We start from the raw sequence: 21017 nt of genomic DNA, 5'->3' as shown, positions 1-21017 counted from the left end.
GTCATGTTGCTACAGTGAGACATGCATATCCATATTTATAGCAGCAAAATTCACAATAGCCAAACTATGGAACCAGCCTAGGTGTCCATCAACAGATGAATGGATAAAGAAAATGTGGCATATACACAATGCAGCAATAAAGAAAATTGAAATTATGGAATTTGCAGAAAAATGTGTGGAACTAGAGACCATCACGTAAAGTGAAATAAGTCAAACTCAGAAGAATAAGGGTCATATGTTTTCTCTCAAATGCAGAAGCTAGAGAGGAAAAACAAAAACAAAGGTGAAGGTAGATCTCCTAAAAATCAAAGGGAAATCTGTAGAGAAAGGGGACTAAGGGTTCTAAGATGGGGAAGGAGCGGGGGAGTACTGGTTAGTATAATTTTGATTAAATTATGTTGTTATATTGTATACAGGTACAAATATATAACAACAAACCCCATCAATATGTATAACTATAATGTACAAATAAAAAATGAGGAAAGAAAAAAAAAGAAACATTGTTCTTTAAGCACCTTCCATTAAAAAAAATATATTTTTTAAATATTTAAATATTTTTGTCAATGGACCTTTGTTTTATTTATTTATTTATTTATTTGTTTGTTTGTTTATATGTGGTGCTGAGAATTGAACCCAGTACCTCACACATGCTAGACAGGTGCTGTACCCCTAAGCCATGACCCCAACCCTAATTCCCTTTCCACATAACTGATGTTGATAGTTTTTTGTATACCTTCTGGAGATAGTCAATGCCTGAGCAAGCACTTATTTTGCATGTATAATATATATAATATTGTTCCATGTATGTACATTATATATACATATATATTATTGTTTTGCTGTTTGCTTTCTTTACTATATATATTGGCAGTCCTTCCATTTCGGTTCCTGAAAGAGCTTTTGACATTTTGACATTCATTTAAAATGCTATGTGTTTTCTACTGTTTGGAATTTACTTATACAGGTCACTCTTAATAGGCATTTGTTTGTCATACATAGCCAATGCAATAATAAATATCACTGTTCACATTGAGAAGTAGCATATTATAGTTGTTCAAGAATATGGAAATCCAGACCTAGGCCACCTATATTTTATTTTCACATCTAGTTTTATTTAAGGAAAGTAACTTTATCTCCTCAAACATTATTTCTTAAGCTCTAAAAACAGAATGATTAGGCCTGCCTCAGAATTATTAGACTTATATTTGCTTATACTTATAAAGGGCTTGAATTTTGATTGTACATAGTGAGCACTCAATAATTGTTATTTTAATATTTCACTTCAAATACATGTGAATAAATCTAAGAGAAGTTTATGAAAATGAAATTGCTGGTTCAAAGGGCATAAATATTTGAGAGTTTCCCAAATTATTCTTCACAGAAGTTAATCATGGAAGTTATGTGTATAAGGTTCTCTCTTTTCCCATACCTTGTCAACAAGGGGAAATATAACTTATTTTATTCTTGCCAACCTGATCTGATAATAATTTTAACGTACATTTGTCTTATTATGTTATTAAATGCAATTGAGCATTTTTTATACATATAAGTCATTTATATTTTTTCTGTTAATATATGTTCTTTGCCTTTCTGCTTATTAAATGTATTGGCTTTTTTCTTATTATTATGTTGGAATTCTTTACATATTATAAAAAACATCTCCTTGTATGTGATATGAGTCTTTCGTGTATTTTCTCAGTATGTATTTGTTTTTCTTTTTTCCTTTCTATAGTTCCTTCAAATACTCCTAGATGGTCATGGTATTCTTATGCTTTTTAAAGATCTGTAAATTGTGAAGATTCCTTCCCAGATTGTTTATATGAGGGCAGTCTAATATTGATAACAACATCAGATAAGATAGTACAGAAAAAAAACAGGGATTATTTCTACTTATGATTATAAATGCAGAAATCTTCAATATTATAGACTTGGAGAATCTAGGATCTCATTAGAAGGCCTATTATGTTGATTATATATAAATGAAGAGTTTTTATATCAGGAATATAAGCATAGTTTGTTTATTTATTTATATTATATTCATTTTATTTATTTATTTTTCAGTCAGGGTCTTGCTGTGTTCCCTAATGTGGGCCATGAACTCCTGGGCAGTAGCATTCCCCTGCCTCAACCTCCCCATTTGCCCAAAATTTAAAAGCCCATATCCTGCACTTCTTCAGTGTTATTATACATAACGGTCATGGTTATGGTTTTATGTATTGTGTTATATGTATATATAGGCATACAAAAACATAGGTATATATACACACATATGCACATGTATGCATAATTAAAATTGCATAACTAGGAAATAATAAATTAATGACAATGATCAGGTTGTAGAGGATGTCATAAAATTACGATTTTTATACTATAAAATGGAAAAGAATGCAGTTTTTGAAAATAGTGATGCAAGTCTATATATATTGATAACAAAGAATTTACAAGACTCATTATTAAAAGAAAAGGAAATATCAGAAAAACTGTTTTATTTTTGAAGAGTGTACACACACACACACACACACACACAGATTTTTTTCTGGATGTTGCTCTCGTGGCCTCTGTCCTAGCTGACAGCCTCTGATGCTTTTCTGTAGATGCCACAGTGCCCTATGGAGTCCCTTTACATGTGGTTAGTTCAACTATTCAACCTTAGTGTGAGTACTGAGCTACCTAGAGATCTATAACAAGGGGCCAGTATGTGATCAATGTGGTAGGGAATATATCCTACCTTGGGTCTTCCATGGAGTGAGTTACCAACTAGAAGCTCCATGAGGACAGAACACTTTTCTTTTCCAGTGTTATAGTCCCATTGTGTAGTATAGCATCTGGCGCATGACATTTAGTCTTTATTGAATCCTTGAATACTGAATCTTTTGTTGTTATTTTGTTCCCATGGAACTTCTGGACATGTATAATGTTATTTGTCTGCTAAATTCCTAGATGATCTGAGCTGATGGCATTATTTAGAAAATTGATGAAGTGTTAAAAAAAATAAGAAACACATTTTTCTGGAGAAGCATTTCTTTCCTTCCTTTCTTCCTTCCTTCCTTCCTCCCTTCCTTTCCTTCCCTTCCCTTCCCTTCCCTTCCCTTCCCCCCCACCTCCTTCCTTCCTTCCTTCCTTCCCTCCTTCCTTACCTTCCTTTTCTTTCTTTCTCCACAGAAATTTTTTTTTTTTTTTGGAAAACAAATACACATTTAAGGGAGAATGAAGACTATCTCAAGTGAAAGACATCTTTGGGAGTAAAGCCAGAAATATGCATTTAAGGGAGAATATAGGCCATCTGGAGAGGGAGCAACTTTTGGGGTAAAGCAAGAAATTCATATTCAAAGGAGAATGTAGGTCATCTTCAGAGGGAGAGACAGCCACAGAAGTATTTCTCACAATGTAGATCTGGAAGTCCCTGAATAAACAGGGGTGGACTAAGTGATTTGGATAATCTTTCCCAGTCCTAAATCTGACTTTCTTCATATTGATTTTAAATAATGAGTAAAACACCAATTCTTCCTTTAATCAGTGAATTACTAAAATGAGTTCTTATATAGGTTATACCAACATTTTATTATTTCTGTGCAAACGAATAGAAAAACTAGTACCATTTGGCTAATTTTTGTTAAGAATTCTAAATTGATTTTGTTTATAATTTGAAGTGAATGGTTATATGTTGGCACAAAGGGCTTAATTATTATACTACAGCCTTAATTCATATACTAAAGTGAGTTTTGATTAAACTATGCATCCTTTTGGATGCTAGTTTGAACAAAGTAATAAATCTTTAGTCTTTAACAAGTTTTTTTGGGGGGGTGGGGGGTACTGGGTATTGAACATGGGCGGTCAACCATTGAGCCACATCCCCAGCCCTATTTTGTATTTTATTTAGAGACAGGGTCTCACTTTTGCTGAGACTGACTTTGAACTCTTGATCCTCCTGCCTCAGCCTTCTGAACCACTGGGATTGCAGGCATGCGCCACCGTGCCCACCTTAAGAAGTTATTTTTTTTCCATTTTTTTTAGTTGTAAATGAACACAATACCTTTATTTTTATTTATTTATTTTTATGTGGTGCTGAAGATTGAACCCAGTGCCTCAAATATGCCAGGCAAGTGATCTACCACTGAGCCACAACCCCAGCCCCCAAGGTATTTTTTAAACAGTGCATATAAATGAAAATGAATGATGTTTTGCTGACTTGTAGATTGATTCTACAAATTAATGTTTCTTCTACTTAAAAATCAACAGTAACATCAATTTTGAATATTGTTAGTGTTCTACCATCTGTCTTCCTATAGAACATAATCTTGATTTAGTTTATATATATACATACATACATACATACTCAGGTATTTACTCAGGGGAAATTTGCCCTGTATACAATTTTGCTGATGGATTCGGGTTGTCTTAGTTATGATTCTTGCCTATAGACAAGAAAAGTTCAAGAAGCTGAGGCAGGAGGAGCATGAGTTCAAGGCCAGCCTTGATAACTTACTGAGACCTTTTCTCAAAATAAAATGAAAAGGGGTTGAGGTTGTGGCTCAAAGGTAGAGCACTTGCCTAGCATGGGACACTGGGTTCGATCCTCAGCACCACATAAAAATAAAATAAAGATATTGTGTCCACCTATAACTAAATAATAAATATTTTTAAAATAAATAACTAAAATGAAAAGGTCTAGGGATGTAGCTCAGTGGTAAAGAGCCCCAGGGTTCAATCCCCAGCCAAAAAAAGAAGAAAAGAAAAGAAAAAAGAAAATTGCCTATGTAAAACAAACCTACTAGATTTGCTTTGAGAGAACTAGAAAAACCTAAGTGTTCAACAAGCATATCTTTCTGTTGTTTTGTTTAGGACTTGACAATGAAAATGTATACTTGTCCTTTTTTTAATTAATGCAAACACTGTTTCAAAGAAAGTTTCATCTTTATGAAGTGCTGAATGATTGTATAGATTGTGTTCTATTTTTCTGTTTTCTAGAGAAAGCCATTTTAAGATTAATATCATGCTTCTCAAAAGCGATTTTCTTCCAGGTTCCATCAAAAGTTTTGCTTTTCCATTACTTCTTTACCTTGAAAGCTCTGTAGTTTCATAGACTCATACTCAGATCAAGGCATATCCTGGCATTTTAAATTAGTCTGTGCCATGCTATATTTTTTCTGTAATGTTTTGATTCTGTGAAGGTGTCATTTTCACACTATAATTTTGCAGAATGCAAATCATGGTTAGTTATTCTGTTCTAGACCCATATTTTATATTCAAAATGTCATGGCTGTGTTCAAAATAAAGTTAAGCTTGAGCAAAATGTTACATTGCCTTTATAAAGTTTATTAAATACCTAAGTAATGGCAAACAGAAGCATACCGATGCAAATGTGATTAGAGAGAAGTCAGGGTCTAAGTAACCGTGTACCTAGTTTGATTTGAGAGGCACAGAGCAAAGGATTACTTAACCAGAAAATCCCCTATCCAAAATGCATTACATCATTCAGTTTACTGAGTTATATTTAGAGTAAGCTATAAATATAAATGTGACTTGAAGATTTTGAATGATCAATTGGTCGAGCTAGAAAAGACTTTAGAATTCATCCAGTATCCCTCTGTCAATTTATAGGCAACTTGTGAGGCTAAATTACTTGTCCTATATCTGATTTTTTTTCTTACTCCCATCCCTCACCCACATATACTTTTCCTGACAGTAAGACTTAAGAAATGGCAACTTAAATAAATATTACTTTACATAGAAAAAATACCCTGTTATAAGGAGGTACCATTAAAAGGTACACTGTGGAAGACATACCTGTCCTCTCTAATATTATGCTTAAAGATTAGCATATCCCAAGAAGAGCTGGAGATATAGCTCAGTGATAAAGTGCTCCACCTAGCATGCACAAGGTCCTTCATTCTGTTCCCAATATAATAACATCAAATTTTTGCCAGTTCTACTTCTTAGGAGAATTAGTTGTCTAAATTTTTATGAGAGGGAAGCTGGGTGATAATATACATTAAAGGTATTTATAGCCATTCCCAGAGTGTTAATTAATGGGTTATGGTCACCTTCAGGAAACATCTCTTACGGAGTTGCACTGTACTTTTTCCTCAACACTGTCTCATTTAATGTTCTCGCCCATGTCTAAATAGAGTTGATGTATATTCCACTTGCAAATGGCTCAAATCTGAGAAAAGTTAATATATGGTATGGCAGAAATAGTTTGAAGAATAATTAGAAAAAAGTTAATAAGATAAATTTTGCACTTATGTTTGGAAAAGTTGGCTTTTGTGAAAGGTGTTTGATAACTTACTATACTTCAGTTCAAAAAGACTTCAGTTTTGAATAAATCTAGACTAAATTGGAGTAAGGGATGGCTCTACTCATTGCTTATGTTTTGCTTATAATTTAATTATTCATTAAAAAATATTTTAGGGTACCTGTTATATTCTATGACATGTGATAGCCATCAAATATTCATTAGGAAACAAGACCCACATGGTCCCGGCCTTCACTGAGTTTTCAAGTCAGATACTAACCAGGTAATTACAGTTGTGACAAGGCTCATAAAAAGAAGTAAAGGATGCTATGGCAGAGTATATCAGAGTGAACTAATCAAGTCACAGAGGCCAGAAGAAGTATCCTGTTAGTAAGTAATATTTTTTGCTTTTCAGGCACAGGCCCAGATCAAGAGAGATTGCTGTACCATTGAGCTACTAAAAATAGTCCTATTCAGCTGAATATTCTAGAGCTATAAAAAAAGGGTATCAAGAAAATGGCAGAGTTAGGTAGATCTCATGTTATACAGAATCTTGTTCTTCATCCTAACAATAGGAAAGCATTGTACAGTGTTTTGGTTTTTAGTTGTCACTATTGTTGGGGTTTTTATTGTAGTAAAAGAGAACAAACTTTGCTCTTTAGCCATTTTTAAGTGTACAGTTCAATAACTTAAAGTACATTTACATCATTGTACCACCATCACTACTACTAAAGTTCCATTACTAGAACGTTTTTATCATCCCAAACTAAAACTCTGTACTCGTCATACTGTGCTTTCTATTAGGTTTCTGCAATGTGAGGTTTTAAAGCATGGAAGAGATGTGCATGATTAGATTTATAAGTTTTGGGGTTGTTTAAAGACAATAATTTCACATGGTTCAAAATTCTAAAATTCTATAATCTAATTCTAAAATTCTATAATCTCGTTCATTTAGCTTCTCCTCTCTATAGGCAGTTATGTAGTTTAATGTTTCTTCATACAACCTGTGTGCATATTCAAGCAAATTCATATTTTTGCAAAGATGTTAGTGTATTGGAAACATAATTATTGTTTTGTATTTTTTACCTTTGTCTTTTTTCTTATATACATAAATAGCTTCATCCTTTTTTATGAGTACACAGTATTATATTATTTAGAATATGCCATATTTTATGGAGTGGTAGGGAGTTGAGACACTTTGTAGCTCAAGTCTTATTTTCTCTATGAAAGAGAGATGCAGTGGTGCACTCTTGTAATCCCAGCAGTTCCCAAGTCTGAGGCAGGAGATTTGAAAGTTCATGGCCAGCCTCAGCAATGTTGTGAGGCCTTAAATAACTTAGTGAGATCCTATCTTAAAATTAAAAAAAAAAATAAAAAATAAAAAGGACTAGAGATGTAGCTCAGTGGTAAAACACCTCTGGGTTCAATCCCTAGGACTCTCCCTCCACCCTGCAAAAATAAGGAGAGGACAGTCATAAGTACCAAGAAATAAAAAAGTGGAGCATTAAAATTTTTTAGAGTTGATATGGTTTGAAATTTTGTCAAATGAGGCAAAATAGTGAGATTCATGTGTAGTAGGATTGTTTGCAATACAAAGTAACTTTTGAGGTCAGTAACTAGATTTGCAGTGGATCCTGTATTTTCTAATATCTGATTTCCCCAGTAACACCCAGGAGCCTGGCACAGGTACTGTGTGACAAGAAAATTTAGGCTATCTTGATAAGAACAAAGCTAATATATGAGCTCAGATATCATAATAATGTATGGGAAGAAGACAGATGAGGGCAAGAAGCATATCATGATATAGAGAAACTAGAGCAGTCAGTTGACTGAAATGTCCTTATGAGATAGTAAAGATGAGTATAAATGAGCAGATACCCTAGAAGGATGGGGTGTATAGGGATTAGTATTTCCGAGTTTACCAGATAGAGCTATTTTTCAGGACCAAGTTATAGCTGTGTAAGTGAATGCTTGAAGTAGATTTTAGAAGGTCATTGAAGACAAGAAGTTCAAAGAACTAGAAGGGAATTGAAAATCATATTTTAACAAATGAAAACATATATGAGAAAGAGTGACCAGAATGAGAGAATTTCATATTTAGTTCCACAAATGCTTAACATTATTGATTGCCTACTATATTTAAGACATTATTTCAGAGCTGCCCATGATACAAGACTGAGTAAGACATAGCGCTTGATCTTACGAAGTCTATAGAAATTTCAAAAAGAGAAGACCTTAGGGAAATAAGTCTTAAATATTTAAAGATCTGTCATGTTTTAAAGGAATTAGACTTTTGTCTTTGTGGCCTCTAAGGGCAGAACTAGTTTCAAATAATGGAACTTACTAGGGAGGTAGATTTTTGTCTTAATGTGAGTAAGAACTTTTAAAATATACATTAAAAAGATGTAGAAAAAGAAGTAGAACAATGAAATCAAAAAAGGAAAAGTACCATATTTACTTTTTTTTTTTTTTTAAGTTTTCGGTGGACACAACATCTTTATTTTATTTTTATGTGGTGCTGAGTATCAAGTGCAGCGCCCCGTGCATGCCAGGTGAGCGCGCTACCACTTGAGCCACATCCCCAGCCCTGATTTCACTTTTTTAAAAATTTCTACCCTTGTCCGTATATATAAAAAGTCTAACAGTTTATATCTAGCCTGCCTGTAGTCCTCTCAGCTACTAATTTTCATTTAGTATCACCTTGTCCAAAACTTTACCGTTGCTTTTATAAGTTGTCTTTTTCTTTATTTTTACTAACTTAAAGATTATTGCTTTTGGGAAAATGATTCATACCTATTTTAATAAATCAGGGAAAAGATTTTATAAATAAGTAAAATTTAATCAACTGAAATCTCTCTGTCCAGATATTACCATTACTAATGTATTTTGATGACTTTTCCTGTAGATAACTTCTCTGTTTAAATATAATTATGGATGGGTAGATGGATGGATGATAGGAAGGTAGGTAGGTAGATAGATACAAAGACAGACAAGCAATTTTATATAGATTATACATACTTCATAATGTGCTTTGTTTCATTTCATATTTTTAGGACATCTTTCCATATCAATAACTATAATACATCATTTATATTTACTACATATTACATTTTATATAGAAGATACTATGTTGTTTGTTTTATATATATTATTTTTTAATTTTTCCAACAGTTCTACAAGGTAGTGGTATATGTGGTATTTGATAAATGAGGAAACTGATTTTGGAAAAATGAAGTAATATGTCCAAGTCAAAGAAGTAAAAAGTGAATTTAGTCACCCTTTGCCACCATTTTATTCTTTTTTCTAATATTTGGATTATTTTTAAATTCAATGTATATCTTTATATTATTGACTAAATAAATGGACTAAATAAATTAATGTTGTTCTCTAATAAATCAAGTAACTGATTACTACTTTCTTGGGAAACCCTTTTATTTTATTATTAACTATTTGTTTTTCTCTTTCAGCTTGGTCTTTCATATAGCCATTGTTATTTTTTTTTTTACTGAAATATTTCAACACACCTGTCAACTTCCAATAGGTCTTAAAAACACATTGTTTTTTTTTTTTTTTTTCTTTTTCCTGGTGGCTTCTCTCCTATAGCTCTAATACTATTATCATGAATTTTCCTTTGCAGTTAAGCTCTTTTGGATTCCATGTTTTTTGTTTCTTAGTTTATTCTTTGACATTTCGAAGATTCTAGTATGGGAAAAAATTCAGTGTATACAAAAGTAGATGCTATGGTATAATGAACCCTCCTTCCCCCATGTGTTCGTCACCCAGCTTCAACAATTATCAGTTGGTATAATTTTTTTCCTTAAGTGTTGACAGAACTCAAAGTAAGCCTGGTTCTGGTTCCTGAAACTGGCTCTTTCTGTTTAATTAATGGTTCAGTGTCTTGGGATTATCTGTTTTGTCTTGTGGGTTTTACGAGATTGTGATTTTCAAGGAATTAATCTATTTCACCTATACTGTTGAATTTGTAGGCATAGCATAGAGTTGTTCAGTCTATCCACTTATTATCCTTTTAATACCCATGGGGTAGTGGTAGGTACCCTCTTTAATTTCTGATATTAGTGATTCCTGTCATATCTCTCCTTTTTCCTCTCTCTCTCACTCCACTCCGACCCACCTCTTTTTTTAGGCTAGTGCCTTATTTAGTTTTTTGAACTTTTAAAAGACTAGGTTTTCATTTTATTTTCTATACTTATTTCCTGTTTTCAATTTCTTTGATATCTGCTTTCATTTTTATTATCTCCCTTTTTTTACTTACTTAAGAATTAATTTTCTCTTTTTTCCAGTTTTAAATGGAAAAGTTTATTGATTATACATCATTTTTCTTTTTTATGTGTGTTTATTTATTTAGTGGTGCTGGTGATCAAACCCTAGGCCTTGCACATCCTAGGCATGCACTCTACCACTGAGGTACACCCTCAAACTTCATTTTTTAATATATTGATTTAGTACTAAAAATTTCATCTTAAGCATTACTTTTGCTGCATCCCACAAATTTTGAAAATGTGTATTTTCACTTTAATTTAGTTCAAAATATTTTTTAACTCTTCAAGGTTCCTTTTTTTGACTCATATTATTTACAAGTGTGTTGTTTAATCTCTCAGGGTGGATGGGGTTTCCCAGCTGCCTTTTCATTAATGACTTCTTGTTTAATTTCTTTGTGTTTTGAGAGTGCCATTATATGATTTCTATTCTTTTAAAGGTGTTATAGTGTATTTATGATTCAGAATATGATCTATCATGATTACTATTCATGTAAACTTGAAAATAATGTATAGGCTGCTGTTATTAAATGAAGTAGTCTTTAGATGATAATTATATCTAGTTGATTGATGGTGCAAGAGAGATTAGGAAGGTAAGAAATAGAATAGTCCATAACTACCACCATGCTCTAGGATATACCCTTTCAACTGAAGAGAATTTGACTTTATGAGAAATTCAATTTAATATCATTGTTAGTTTTTGAAATTTATATTTTACACTTTATTTACATTGATAATAATAACTATGCCATCTTTGTGGCTATACATTCACTTCAGAATGTTTATTGTTTCCTAATATAAGGCTTTTAAGAGGGCTAGGGAAGTAGCTCTCTGGTAGAACACTTGCCTAGCATGTGCAAAGCCCTGGATTGGATCCCTAGCCTTGCCAAAAAAAAAAAAAAATTAAGATCTTGTAGTTAAGATCTTGTGTGGGCTGGGGTTATGGCTGAGTGGTAGAGCATTTGCCTAGCATGTGTGAGGCACTGGGTTCGATTCTCAGTACCACACATAAGAAAATAAATAAAGGTCCATCAACAACTAAAAAGAAAAAAGACTGTCTTAAAGTAAAAAAAAAAAAAGATCTTGTGTATTCAACTTCCTGGAATATGTGTGTTGTGGCGGGAGGGGTATTGGTCTTTATTGTTCTTTTTGGCTTTTTATGTATTGACTTTGTTTTAAAATAATGAATTACAAACATATTAAATGTCTTTACCCTCAGAATTTACCCTTATGTGTACACTGCATAATAGCTATAAACAAACATGAGCAATTAAGGAAAGTAGTCATATTGTAGAGTTCAATCCTAGGAACCTAAGGCCACTTTTCATAATAAATGTGTGATGCTCCCCTTATTATACTGAAATGGAATTCATAGACATAATAATCGATGACCACATATAATTTCAAAAAAATCAATAGGACCCCAGCATAACAGAAAAAAAATAAAAATTAAGGAACCTTTAAAATATGTACTTTACTAATGTAAATAGGTGAGTGACTACATTACAACAATTTAAAATAAGAATGAAATAAATGTTTGTATATTGGGTTGTTTGGAATCTAAGACTCCATTGATTATAAAATGTACTGTTACTTAACCACCAAGGTTAAGACTCCTATGTTAAACTAATAAATATCTGTGAATTTTAAAGATATTAAATGGGAGAAATGTGATCATAAAACTGATGAGATTGGTAAATGTATAGAATCATTATGAGTACCTCTTCTGCAGATGCACACTAATAGAGAGTGTGTTTGCAGTTCAGCTACCCCAGAACCATTAAGTGTCAGTGGCTTAGATTTTCCAAAGTGGCAAACCACTCAGGGTTAAGTTTCAAACAAAACAATACACAATATCCCTTTGAGTTAACATCATTTGTAGTTCCTAGAAAATTTATTCCGTATTAAAAACTGTGTAAAAATTACTTTGTCGAAACAACCCTGAGTTCTTGGCTCTCATTGTCTTTTTTTAGACAGAGTACAAGCAGATTGATGACTTCACCACTGCTCTCTTTACATTTTTTGTTCTATTTCTGGGCCAGAGAGACGTTTATCTTGTCTTTGTTCCCAAACATGAATTTTTGTTTTCTTTTTGTATTTTACCCATCCCTAAGCAGGGAGCATATATCAAAGTCTGAACTTACTGATCCACATTGTGTGGAAGCCTTTTCATTTGGATTTTTAAACTATGTGTAGGTATATCCTTGATAAAAGTATTCTTTAAAAATATAGTTCTAAGATTTAAAAATCAGCAGCTAAATGCCATAAGCAGCTATGTAGTCAAAAGTAAGTTCTGAGAGGCTGGGGCTATGGCTCAGCGGTAGTGCACTTGCCCAGCATGTGTGAGGCACTGGGTTCACTTCTCAGCACCGCATATAAATAAATAAAAAATAAAGGTCCATCAACAACTAAAAAAAAGTAAGTTCTAAAAGCTGGAGATATAGCTCAGTGGTATAGCACTTACCTGACATGGAAAAGGCCCTTGGTTCAGTCCTCAGTACCACAGCCCATTCCCCCTCCAAAAGAGAGAGAGATAGAGAAATAAAGAGGGAAAAGTAAATTCTGGTGGGAGAGAAATAAAGGGGGAAAAGTAAATTCTGGTGGGCTGGGGTTATGACCCAGCGGTAGAGTGCTTGCCTAGCATATGCGAGGCTCTGGGTTCGATCCTCAGCACCACATCAAAATAAATAAATAAAATAAAGGTATTGCATCCTACTACAACTAAAAATAAATATATATTTAAAAAAGTAAATTCTGGTGACTACAACAAAAAGTAGTGGAAAATTTTTTAGCTTTTTTCTCCCAAAATTTGTGTCATTCTTCCTAACATGTAATATGAAAGCAACAACTTCTACTATAGTAATGTGCAAGTTAAACATTATATACTTTCTTTTATTTATTTTTGGTCCTGGGGATTGAACCCAGGGGCACACAATCACACTACCACATCCCCAGCCCTATTTATTTTTTATTTAGAGACAGGGTCTCACTGAGTTGCTTAGGCCTCACTAAGTTGCTGAGACTAGCTTTGAACTCACGATCCTCCTGTCTCGAACTCCCGAGTCGCTGGGATCATAGGCATGCACCAGCATACCTGGCAGATAACATTATATCTTAACATTTGAAATAAATGGTAATTTAAACAAATAGGAGTTTTATATAGGTATATTAATTAAAATTTATACAAATTATTTTGTAAACCTGTGTTTATACTGTGTTGTATCATCATACTTTGGAACTCAGAAATTTCAGTAGATTTACATCAGTTCCTTATATTTAAAGAGATCAAGGATTTGGGAGAAATTTTAGTAGAGAAAATAATAGAAATTATTCCTAGGATGGCAAAAGCAAAATGCTTTTCTTTCCTTTTCATTCTTCCCTTATTACTGACGAGTTTCAACTTTTTTCCTGGCTTTAACTCTTAAAACTCATGGCGTCTATATCCACAGACCACTTCCCCTAAAGCCTGAACCGATTACAACAATATTATCATGCTAGAAATCTTCATTGTACTTATATAGCATAAGTACGTAACAGTCAACATTTTGAAAATCATACTTACTTTTTCCCCCTTGAAAACTATTCTTAACCCAGTAGATTCAATCTGGGATGATCAAAATTCAGTCCTATAAGTTAAAACTTAGAAGTATAATTGCTGCTGTACCTTACTACAAATATGCAATTATCATGTTCTGTGGACTATTACTTTAATTGTGTGTGCATGTGTTTGTTTGTGTGTGTGTTGCTGTGGATCAAACTTGATGCCTTGTGCATACCTAGGCAAGCAATATAATCACCAACTCCCTCAACCTGATGAAGGGCATTTACAAAAATCCCACAGATAATGGTAATTCTTAATTGTCAAAACCCAAATATTTTCCCCTAATAAGACTGTCTTATTGCTACTATCATTTGTTCAATATTGTACTAGAAGTTTTAGCCAGAGCAATTAGGCAAAGAAATTAAATAAATAAAAGGAGTTCATTGGAAAAATAGAAGGAACTTGTATTTTCAGGTGACATGGTCTTATATATTAAAAATCCTAAGGAATCCACTAAAAAACTCTTAGAACTGAAAAACGATATCAGCAAAGTTACAGAATACAAGATCAGTATACAAAAAGCAATTTGATTTCTAAAACTTTCAATGAATAATCCAAAAATGAAATTAAGAAAACAACTTTATTCACAATAGCATCAAAAATAATAAAATATTTACAAATACATTTAATAAAAATGTGTAACACTTTTACTCTAAAATTATAAAATATTGTTGAAAGAAATTATAGATGTAAGTGGGAAAACATTCCATGTCCATAGAATAGAAAGACTGGTAAGAGGATAATATTCCTCAAACTTATTTATAGATTTAACACAATCCCTATCAGAATCTTGGCCAATTTTCTTTTTACAAATAAATAAAGTAATTCTAAAATTTATGTTGAATTGAATTGCAAGGGAACTAGAATAGCCTAAACGTAAAAAGAAAAACAGGACTAAAGGGATGGATTACAGTGCTAATCAAGAGAGTGTGGTCCTTACATGAAGATAAATATCTAGATCAGTGGAATAGAATTAATAGTCCAGAAATAAACTCATTTACAGTTAACTGATTCTTAACAAAAACAACAGCATTTAAATGGTTCTGGGACAACTTGATAGCCACAAAGAAAGAATGAAATTGAACGTTCACCTCATACCATATATAAAAGTTAACTCAAAATGGAACAGAGAGCTAAATGTAAAGACAATGTTTTTAAAACATTTTTAAATGTTTTCATGAGAAAACATACGAGTGAATCTTTATACTTTGGATTTGTTAAGGCATTTTTAGATATGACACTAAAAGCACTAGCAACAAAAGAAAAACTAGACAAATTGCACTTCATTCAAATTAATAACTTTTTTTTTGTATTGAGGATTGAACCATAGAGCACCTAACCACTGAGCCACATCCTCAGCCTTTTTATATTTTATTTAGAGACAGAGTCTCACTGAGTTGCTTAAGGCCTTGCTAAGATGGTGAGTGAAGCTGGCTCTGAACTCATGATCTTCCTGTCTCAGCCTCCTGAGCAGGTGGGATTACAGGCATACGCCACTGCGCCCAGCTCAAAATAAGTTTTGTACTTCAAGATATACCATCAAAAAAATGGAAACACCACCCACAGATTGGGAAAAATATTTGCAAATCATATATTTGATAAGGAATGTATATGTAGAATATGTGAATTGCTCCTATAATTCAATAATAAAAAGAAACAATTCAAAAATTGGGCAAAGGATTTGAGAAGACATTTCTCAAAAAAAAAAAAAAAAAGATAAACAAATGACCATCAAACACATCAAAAAATGCTTGACTTCATTAGTCATCAGGGAATGCAAGTCAAAAGCATGAGATACCACTTTGCACTCATTAAATTGGCTAGACACAGAGAATAAGTATGGCAAGGGTATGGAGAAATTGTAACCCTTATGCAGTGCTGACGGCAGTATAATATGGTAAAGTCATTTTAGAATCCTCATACACTGCCAATGAGAATGTAAAGTAATCCAACTGCTTTGGAATGATTCTTGGCATTTTCTCAAATGATCAGCCATAGAGTTAACATATGACCCAGTCATTCCACTACTAGACATTACCCACGAGAAATGAAAATATATGATCATACAAACTTGTACCTGAATGTCTGTAGTAGCTTTATTCATAAAATACAAAATTGGGAAACAACCCAAATGTCCACCATTGGACAAATAATAAACAAATTTTGGTATATTCATACAGTGGCATTTTATTCAATCTTCAGAAGGAATGAAATATTGATTTATGCAATCACATGGATGAAAACTTTGAAAACACTATGCTAACTGAAAGAAGGCAGTCATAAAACACCACATAATGTATGATTTCACTCATGAAAGTTCAGAAAAGGAAAATACAGATAGAAAGTAGATTAGTGGTTGCTTAGGGATTGGGTGGCAAGACAGAAAAGTTGGGAAGAGACCAGCCATTTAGGGGTGACACTCTAGCCCCCTTGCCCTTGTTATTTCCCCTTCACACTCCAAAACTGAGACTGGGATTCCGACAAATGTGGTGTTGCCAGCATTCTTTAGAGTAAATGCTACCTCTAGCATTCTGTGTTTCCACGGAAAGAGAAATGGTAGAAGTGGAAGGTAGCAAGAAATAATTTTTCTAAACCATATTTAATACCAAGAGTATGGCTTATGACATATGGGTAAAATACCCAGGGAGCAACTAGTTAAATCTTTTCACCATAGTGTGAAGCTTACTAAGAAGTGAAGAAACCTCATCTTTACATACCTAACAGTGTACTGTATTCTGACTACAAAACAGATCTGCACTTCTAAAGCACAGGACATAAGTGCTCTGCAGAAAGCAGGTGTGGCCTTAGTGGTAGATCTGTTTTAAGATACCTTTGTGCTCTGTGCTAGCATGTAATAATTATGCCAAAAAAACCCTCAAATTAGCATATTGCATACATGCAGGGTATGTTGTGTAAGTGAAGAGTGTGCTTAAGAATCCATTTTAATGGGAGATCTTTAATTCTGAAGACAAAACCAACAAACAAATCTCTTATCAACCTCTTTTTTCTGTTATTGGCAGTTTGGAATGTTAAATTTTTTTAAACTGCAATTCAAAAGGTTCCTAAGTATATGAATGGAAAAATAGGTAATGGAATTAGATATTGACAAGTGTTTTCCCATTTTCATTAAAATTTTTAATATAAATATGAGGAAATAAAATATTAATGAAGTAAAAAATTTTAATGGAAAAGTTTCAGCAGTTCAGTTTATTGTGATTATGCATAAACCCATTAAACTTTTTGTGCAATGGCAGCACTTAGATTTTTTTTTAAATGAATGAATTTCTTGTTGATGACAACTAAATGGTATCTTTCATTTTGTCATACAGTACATTCTATCCATTTACTACAGTCTTCTAATCAAATCTACAGTGCAAGCATAATTTTTAATGTAAATTGTACTTTTCCTGTGTTTAGTTTGACACATTAAACAAAAATATTTTAATATTTGTAAGCTCCAGCTTTCTCAAATTGAGATCTATTTGTGCTAAAATAGGCCCAAACCCCATGAAAATGGATAATTACTTAAATTATTAGTATTAGGAATCATAATACAACTTAACAGGAATTTTTCATTATTCTTTAACAGCTATTTTTAATAGTGGGTAGTATAAACCCCTAAGAGATGATTGGGAATTTTATGTGTAGTAATTGTTGTCACAGTGATAGGGGGCCAGCTGTCCAGATGTAAATTCAGTAGTTTCCCCAGATTACAATCTTTGTCTTAACACTTGCTTACATTACTTGGTACTTCCAATTCCTGATCTTCTCAGGGATCTAGAGAATAATTTGCCTTTTGCAAGCATTTTAAATTGTTGCTTGCTTGCTTTTGCTACATCAGTTACCACTTGTTCATCTACATTGTACCTTCTAAATATTTCTTTAAGTTACATATCCTCAGATATCTTCTCTCTCACTCTCTTTCATGATAGTTTTGTGTCTTTTTGTTTGTTTGTTTTTAATTCCTCTGGTGTCAATTCATTGGTTTCAAAGGAAAAAAAGAATACCAGGTAATCTGCTATGCTTAACAGTTCAAGTGGAGATAGTTGGTATGAATAGAGAGTAGGGGAAATGTTTGAGATGTTTTGAGTAATAATAATGACTGGCTAGTGTACTGATAGTTTATTTCTACTCAGGGCTAGATCTGCTAAACATACTGCCATGTATAATCCCACCCAAATGCCAATAATGCCCCCATTTAGGAACAATGACCTAGTCCAATTCTGCGTTACCTGTCCATCCCAGCTTTAACTCAGTGTAAATAGTGTTTAGACACTAACTTTTCTATATTTGAGTAATATGTAAGCTTGTTAATTAACATTTCTTACATTAAGCTTTTTGAAATTAATTTTCATCAGAAATAGTGAAAGCAACATCATGGCTCGTTATCATTAAAAGAGGAAGAAAGTAGACAGGTAGGGTAGCACACACCTGTAATCTCAGTGACTTGGGAGTCTGAGGCAGGAGAATCACAAGTTCAAAGCCAGACTCAGCAACTTAGAAGGGCCGAAGCAACTTAGTGCAACCCTGACTCAAAAAGTGTTGGGGATATTGCTCAGTGGTTAAGTGCTTCTGGATTGAATCCCCAATATCAGTTTAAAAAAAAAAAAGAACATATCAGATAAATTGTTTTCTTACTCTAGCATTCAGCTTTGCAAAATGTTTTTACTTTCTATTTACAGATATTTTGGTAAAAGACCTCAGTGGGATTATAGAGGGGCATCAAATCTTAAGGAACTTCACCATCTATTAAATGACATAATGATTAGAAGATTAAAGACTGAAGTTTTAACCCAGCTGCCCCCTAAAATCAGACAGCATATTCCATTTGATCTTCCCGACAAAGCAGCCAAGGTGAGAACCTTCATTTGATTGAAAGTTATTGTAAAATCATTTTAAATTATACTATTAAAGATTGTACATATTTCACAGAAGGAAAAGCCTGCTTTCTTAAAATAGGTTTAATTAATAGAGCATATGAATTGATTTTGTATCTTTTCAGGAAGAGTGTGGAAGAATTTAATTTTAGTTATCAAATATGTGAACAAATATAGTAACCTAGTGATTAAAAATATTTATGCTGAATATAGAAAAAAAGTACTTCAACTGCAACAAAGATTTAGCAGTAAGAATTCAAAATGTCTATAATGTGAGACCCAATAATAAAGAAAATTGTTTTTCTTGCTGTAGAATTTTTTTAAAGTGTGAATAGATGTCTTTGAGAATACCGTAAGTGTAACCCTACTCTTGAAATCCTCAAACTCTGTAATTATGTTGTAAGATGTAGCATTCAACATAGCAGAAAGCCAAAAGTGTGTTTTACCTAAACCTTATGTGTATTTACTTTTGAGGAGTGCAATGTTTATATATTCTTTAAATTTTGCAAATCTGGACATGGCTTTGGGGGCAAGGAGCTTTTATTATATCTTGAAAACTTAAAGTAAGCATTTTGCAAATATGGAGCAATGTGTTATTTCTAAAATAAGAATGATCCAATTTTCTTCACTTTTTTAGCATTAGAAAGAAAAATAAAATGATACATCAACTTATGATTGTATTTTATTTTTATTGAACCACTATTCTCCAAATCTTTATGCTTATTTAAATCTTATCTTTTCGTAAGAATATTTTACAACCATATACATTTTAACCACCCTGCTTTCCTATGTGTTTAACTTTTTATTTTCACTTTACAAAATATTTGTCCTTAAGATTGGTTGATTTATGAAGCTAGCAAAGGCACTTGTATCTTATCTTTCTTTCTTTTTTTAATATTTTTTAAGTTTTGGATGGACACAGTATATTTATTTATTTATTTTTATGTGGTGCTGAGGATTGAACCCAGTGCCTTACACATGCAAAGCAAGCGCTCTACCACTGAGCCACAATCCTAACCCTGCATTGATGTTTTAAAATGAACACATTGGCATCTATAAGAATTTTCTTTTTGTTTTTCTACTCAGAAGAGGAAAGAAGTAGGACATGAATCATGATCACATTAATTGTTATGTTCTTTATGCTGTATTCCTAAATAATTTTATTTTATCCCACATAGGATTTGAATACCAGTTTGGAAGAGTGGAAAAAATTAATGAGATCTCCAAATCCAGGTGGCACAGAGACTGTTCTGGGCTTGATTACTCGCATATTTAAACAGACTGCTATTGCCAAGGTACCTCATTGTTATGCCATCAAACATAAATTTTTAATATATTTTAATGTTATTATTAAATAGGTTTTTATTAAGTAGGATCTACTGTTTTGGGAGTGGGACAAGAACAAAAGCTGTCTACCCTAAGGTATGGGCATCAAACCCTATTGGAACTCAGGACCTTGACATGATATAAGGGAAAGATCTATTACAGCTGGAGGTGGGGCTAAAACTTCTTCAGGACCATCCATAGTGACAAGACAGTTTGGGTGGGGGTGGGAGGCAGAAAAACTGAAAAGTAACACGTGTAAGGCTTAGCTGAGTTGGTACCAATAGATTCGAGATCTCCTGTGCCCCACCATGAACTCAACACTGAAATATCTTCATAATCTACCACTGGAGGAGAAAGAAAGCCTTCTATGCAGGGCTGCTGAAAAACTGACAGTGCAATTATAACACACTATCACAAAGTAGAAGCATCACATTGCTAGGGGACTTTGAAGTTCATGTACTAATGGTAAATGTAACAACAAGAGAATCTAAGCAGCACCCAAATTTTTTTTTCTTTTGATTTGTTCTTTTTAGTTATACATGATAGAAGAGTATATTTTAACATATTTATACAAACATGGAGTATATCTTATTCTAATTAGGATCTAATTGTGGTTGTATATGATGTGGAGATTCACTGTGGGGTATTACATATGTGCATAGGAAAGTTAAGTCAGATTGATTCTACTGTCTTTCTTATTC

General features: G+C 32.9%; 1 protein-coding gene across 7 annotated transcripts in view; it reads left to right on the top strand.

The window, feature by feature from the left end:
- Nucleotides 1-21017, top strand: part of Zranb3 (zinc finger RANBP2-type containing 3) — a 224187-nt gene that overhangs the window by 119868 nt on the left and 83302 nt on the right. For all 7 annotated transcript variants that reach the window (XM_048812202.1, XM_048812201.1, XM_048812199.1 and 4 more), the window contains 2 exons: nt 18796-18967; nt 20169-20285. In XM_048812202.1, coding sequence (XP_048668159.1) covers nt 18796-18967; nt 20169-20285 — 289 coding nt within the window. The remainder of the gene's footprint in view (nt 1-18795; nt 18968-20168; nt 20286-21017) is intronic.

Source organism: Marmota marmota, unplaced genomic scaffold (assembly GCF_001458135.2).
Source record: "Marmota marmota marmota unplaced genomic scaffold, marMar, whole genome shotgun sequence".
Lineage (NCBI taxonomy): Eukaryota > Metazoa > Chordata > Mammalia > Rodentia > Sciuridae > Marmota > Marmota marmota.
Note: the sequence above shows the minus strand (reverse complement) of the source record. Positions and strands in the feature narration are given on the sequence as shown.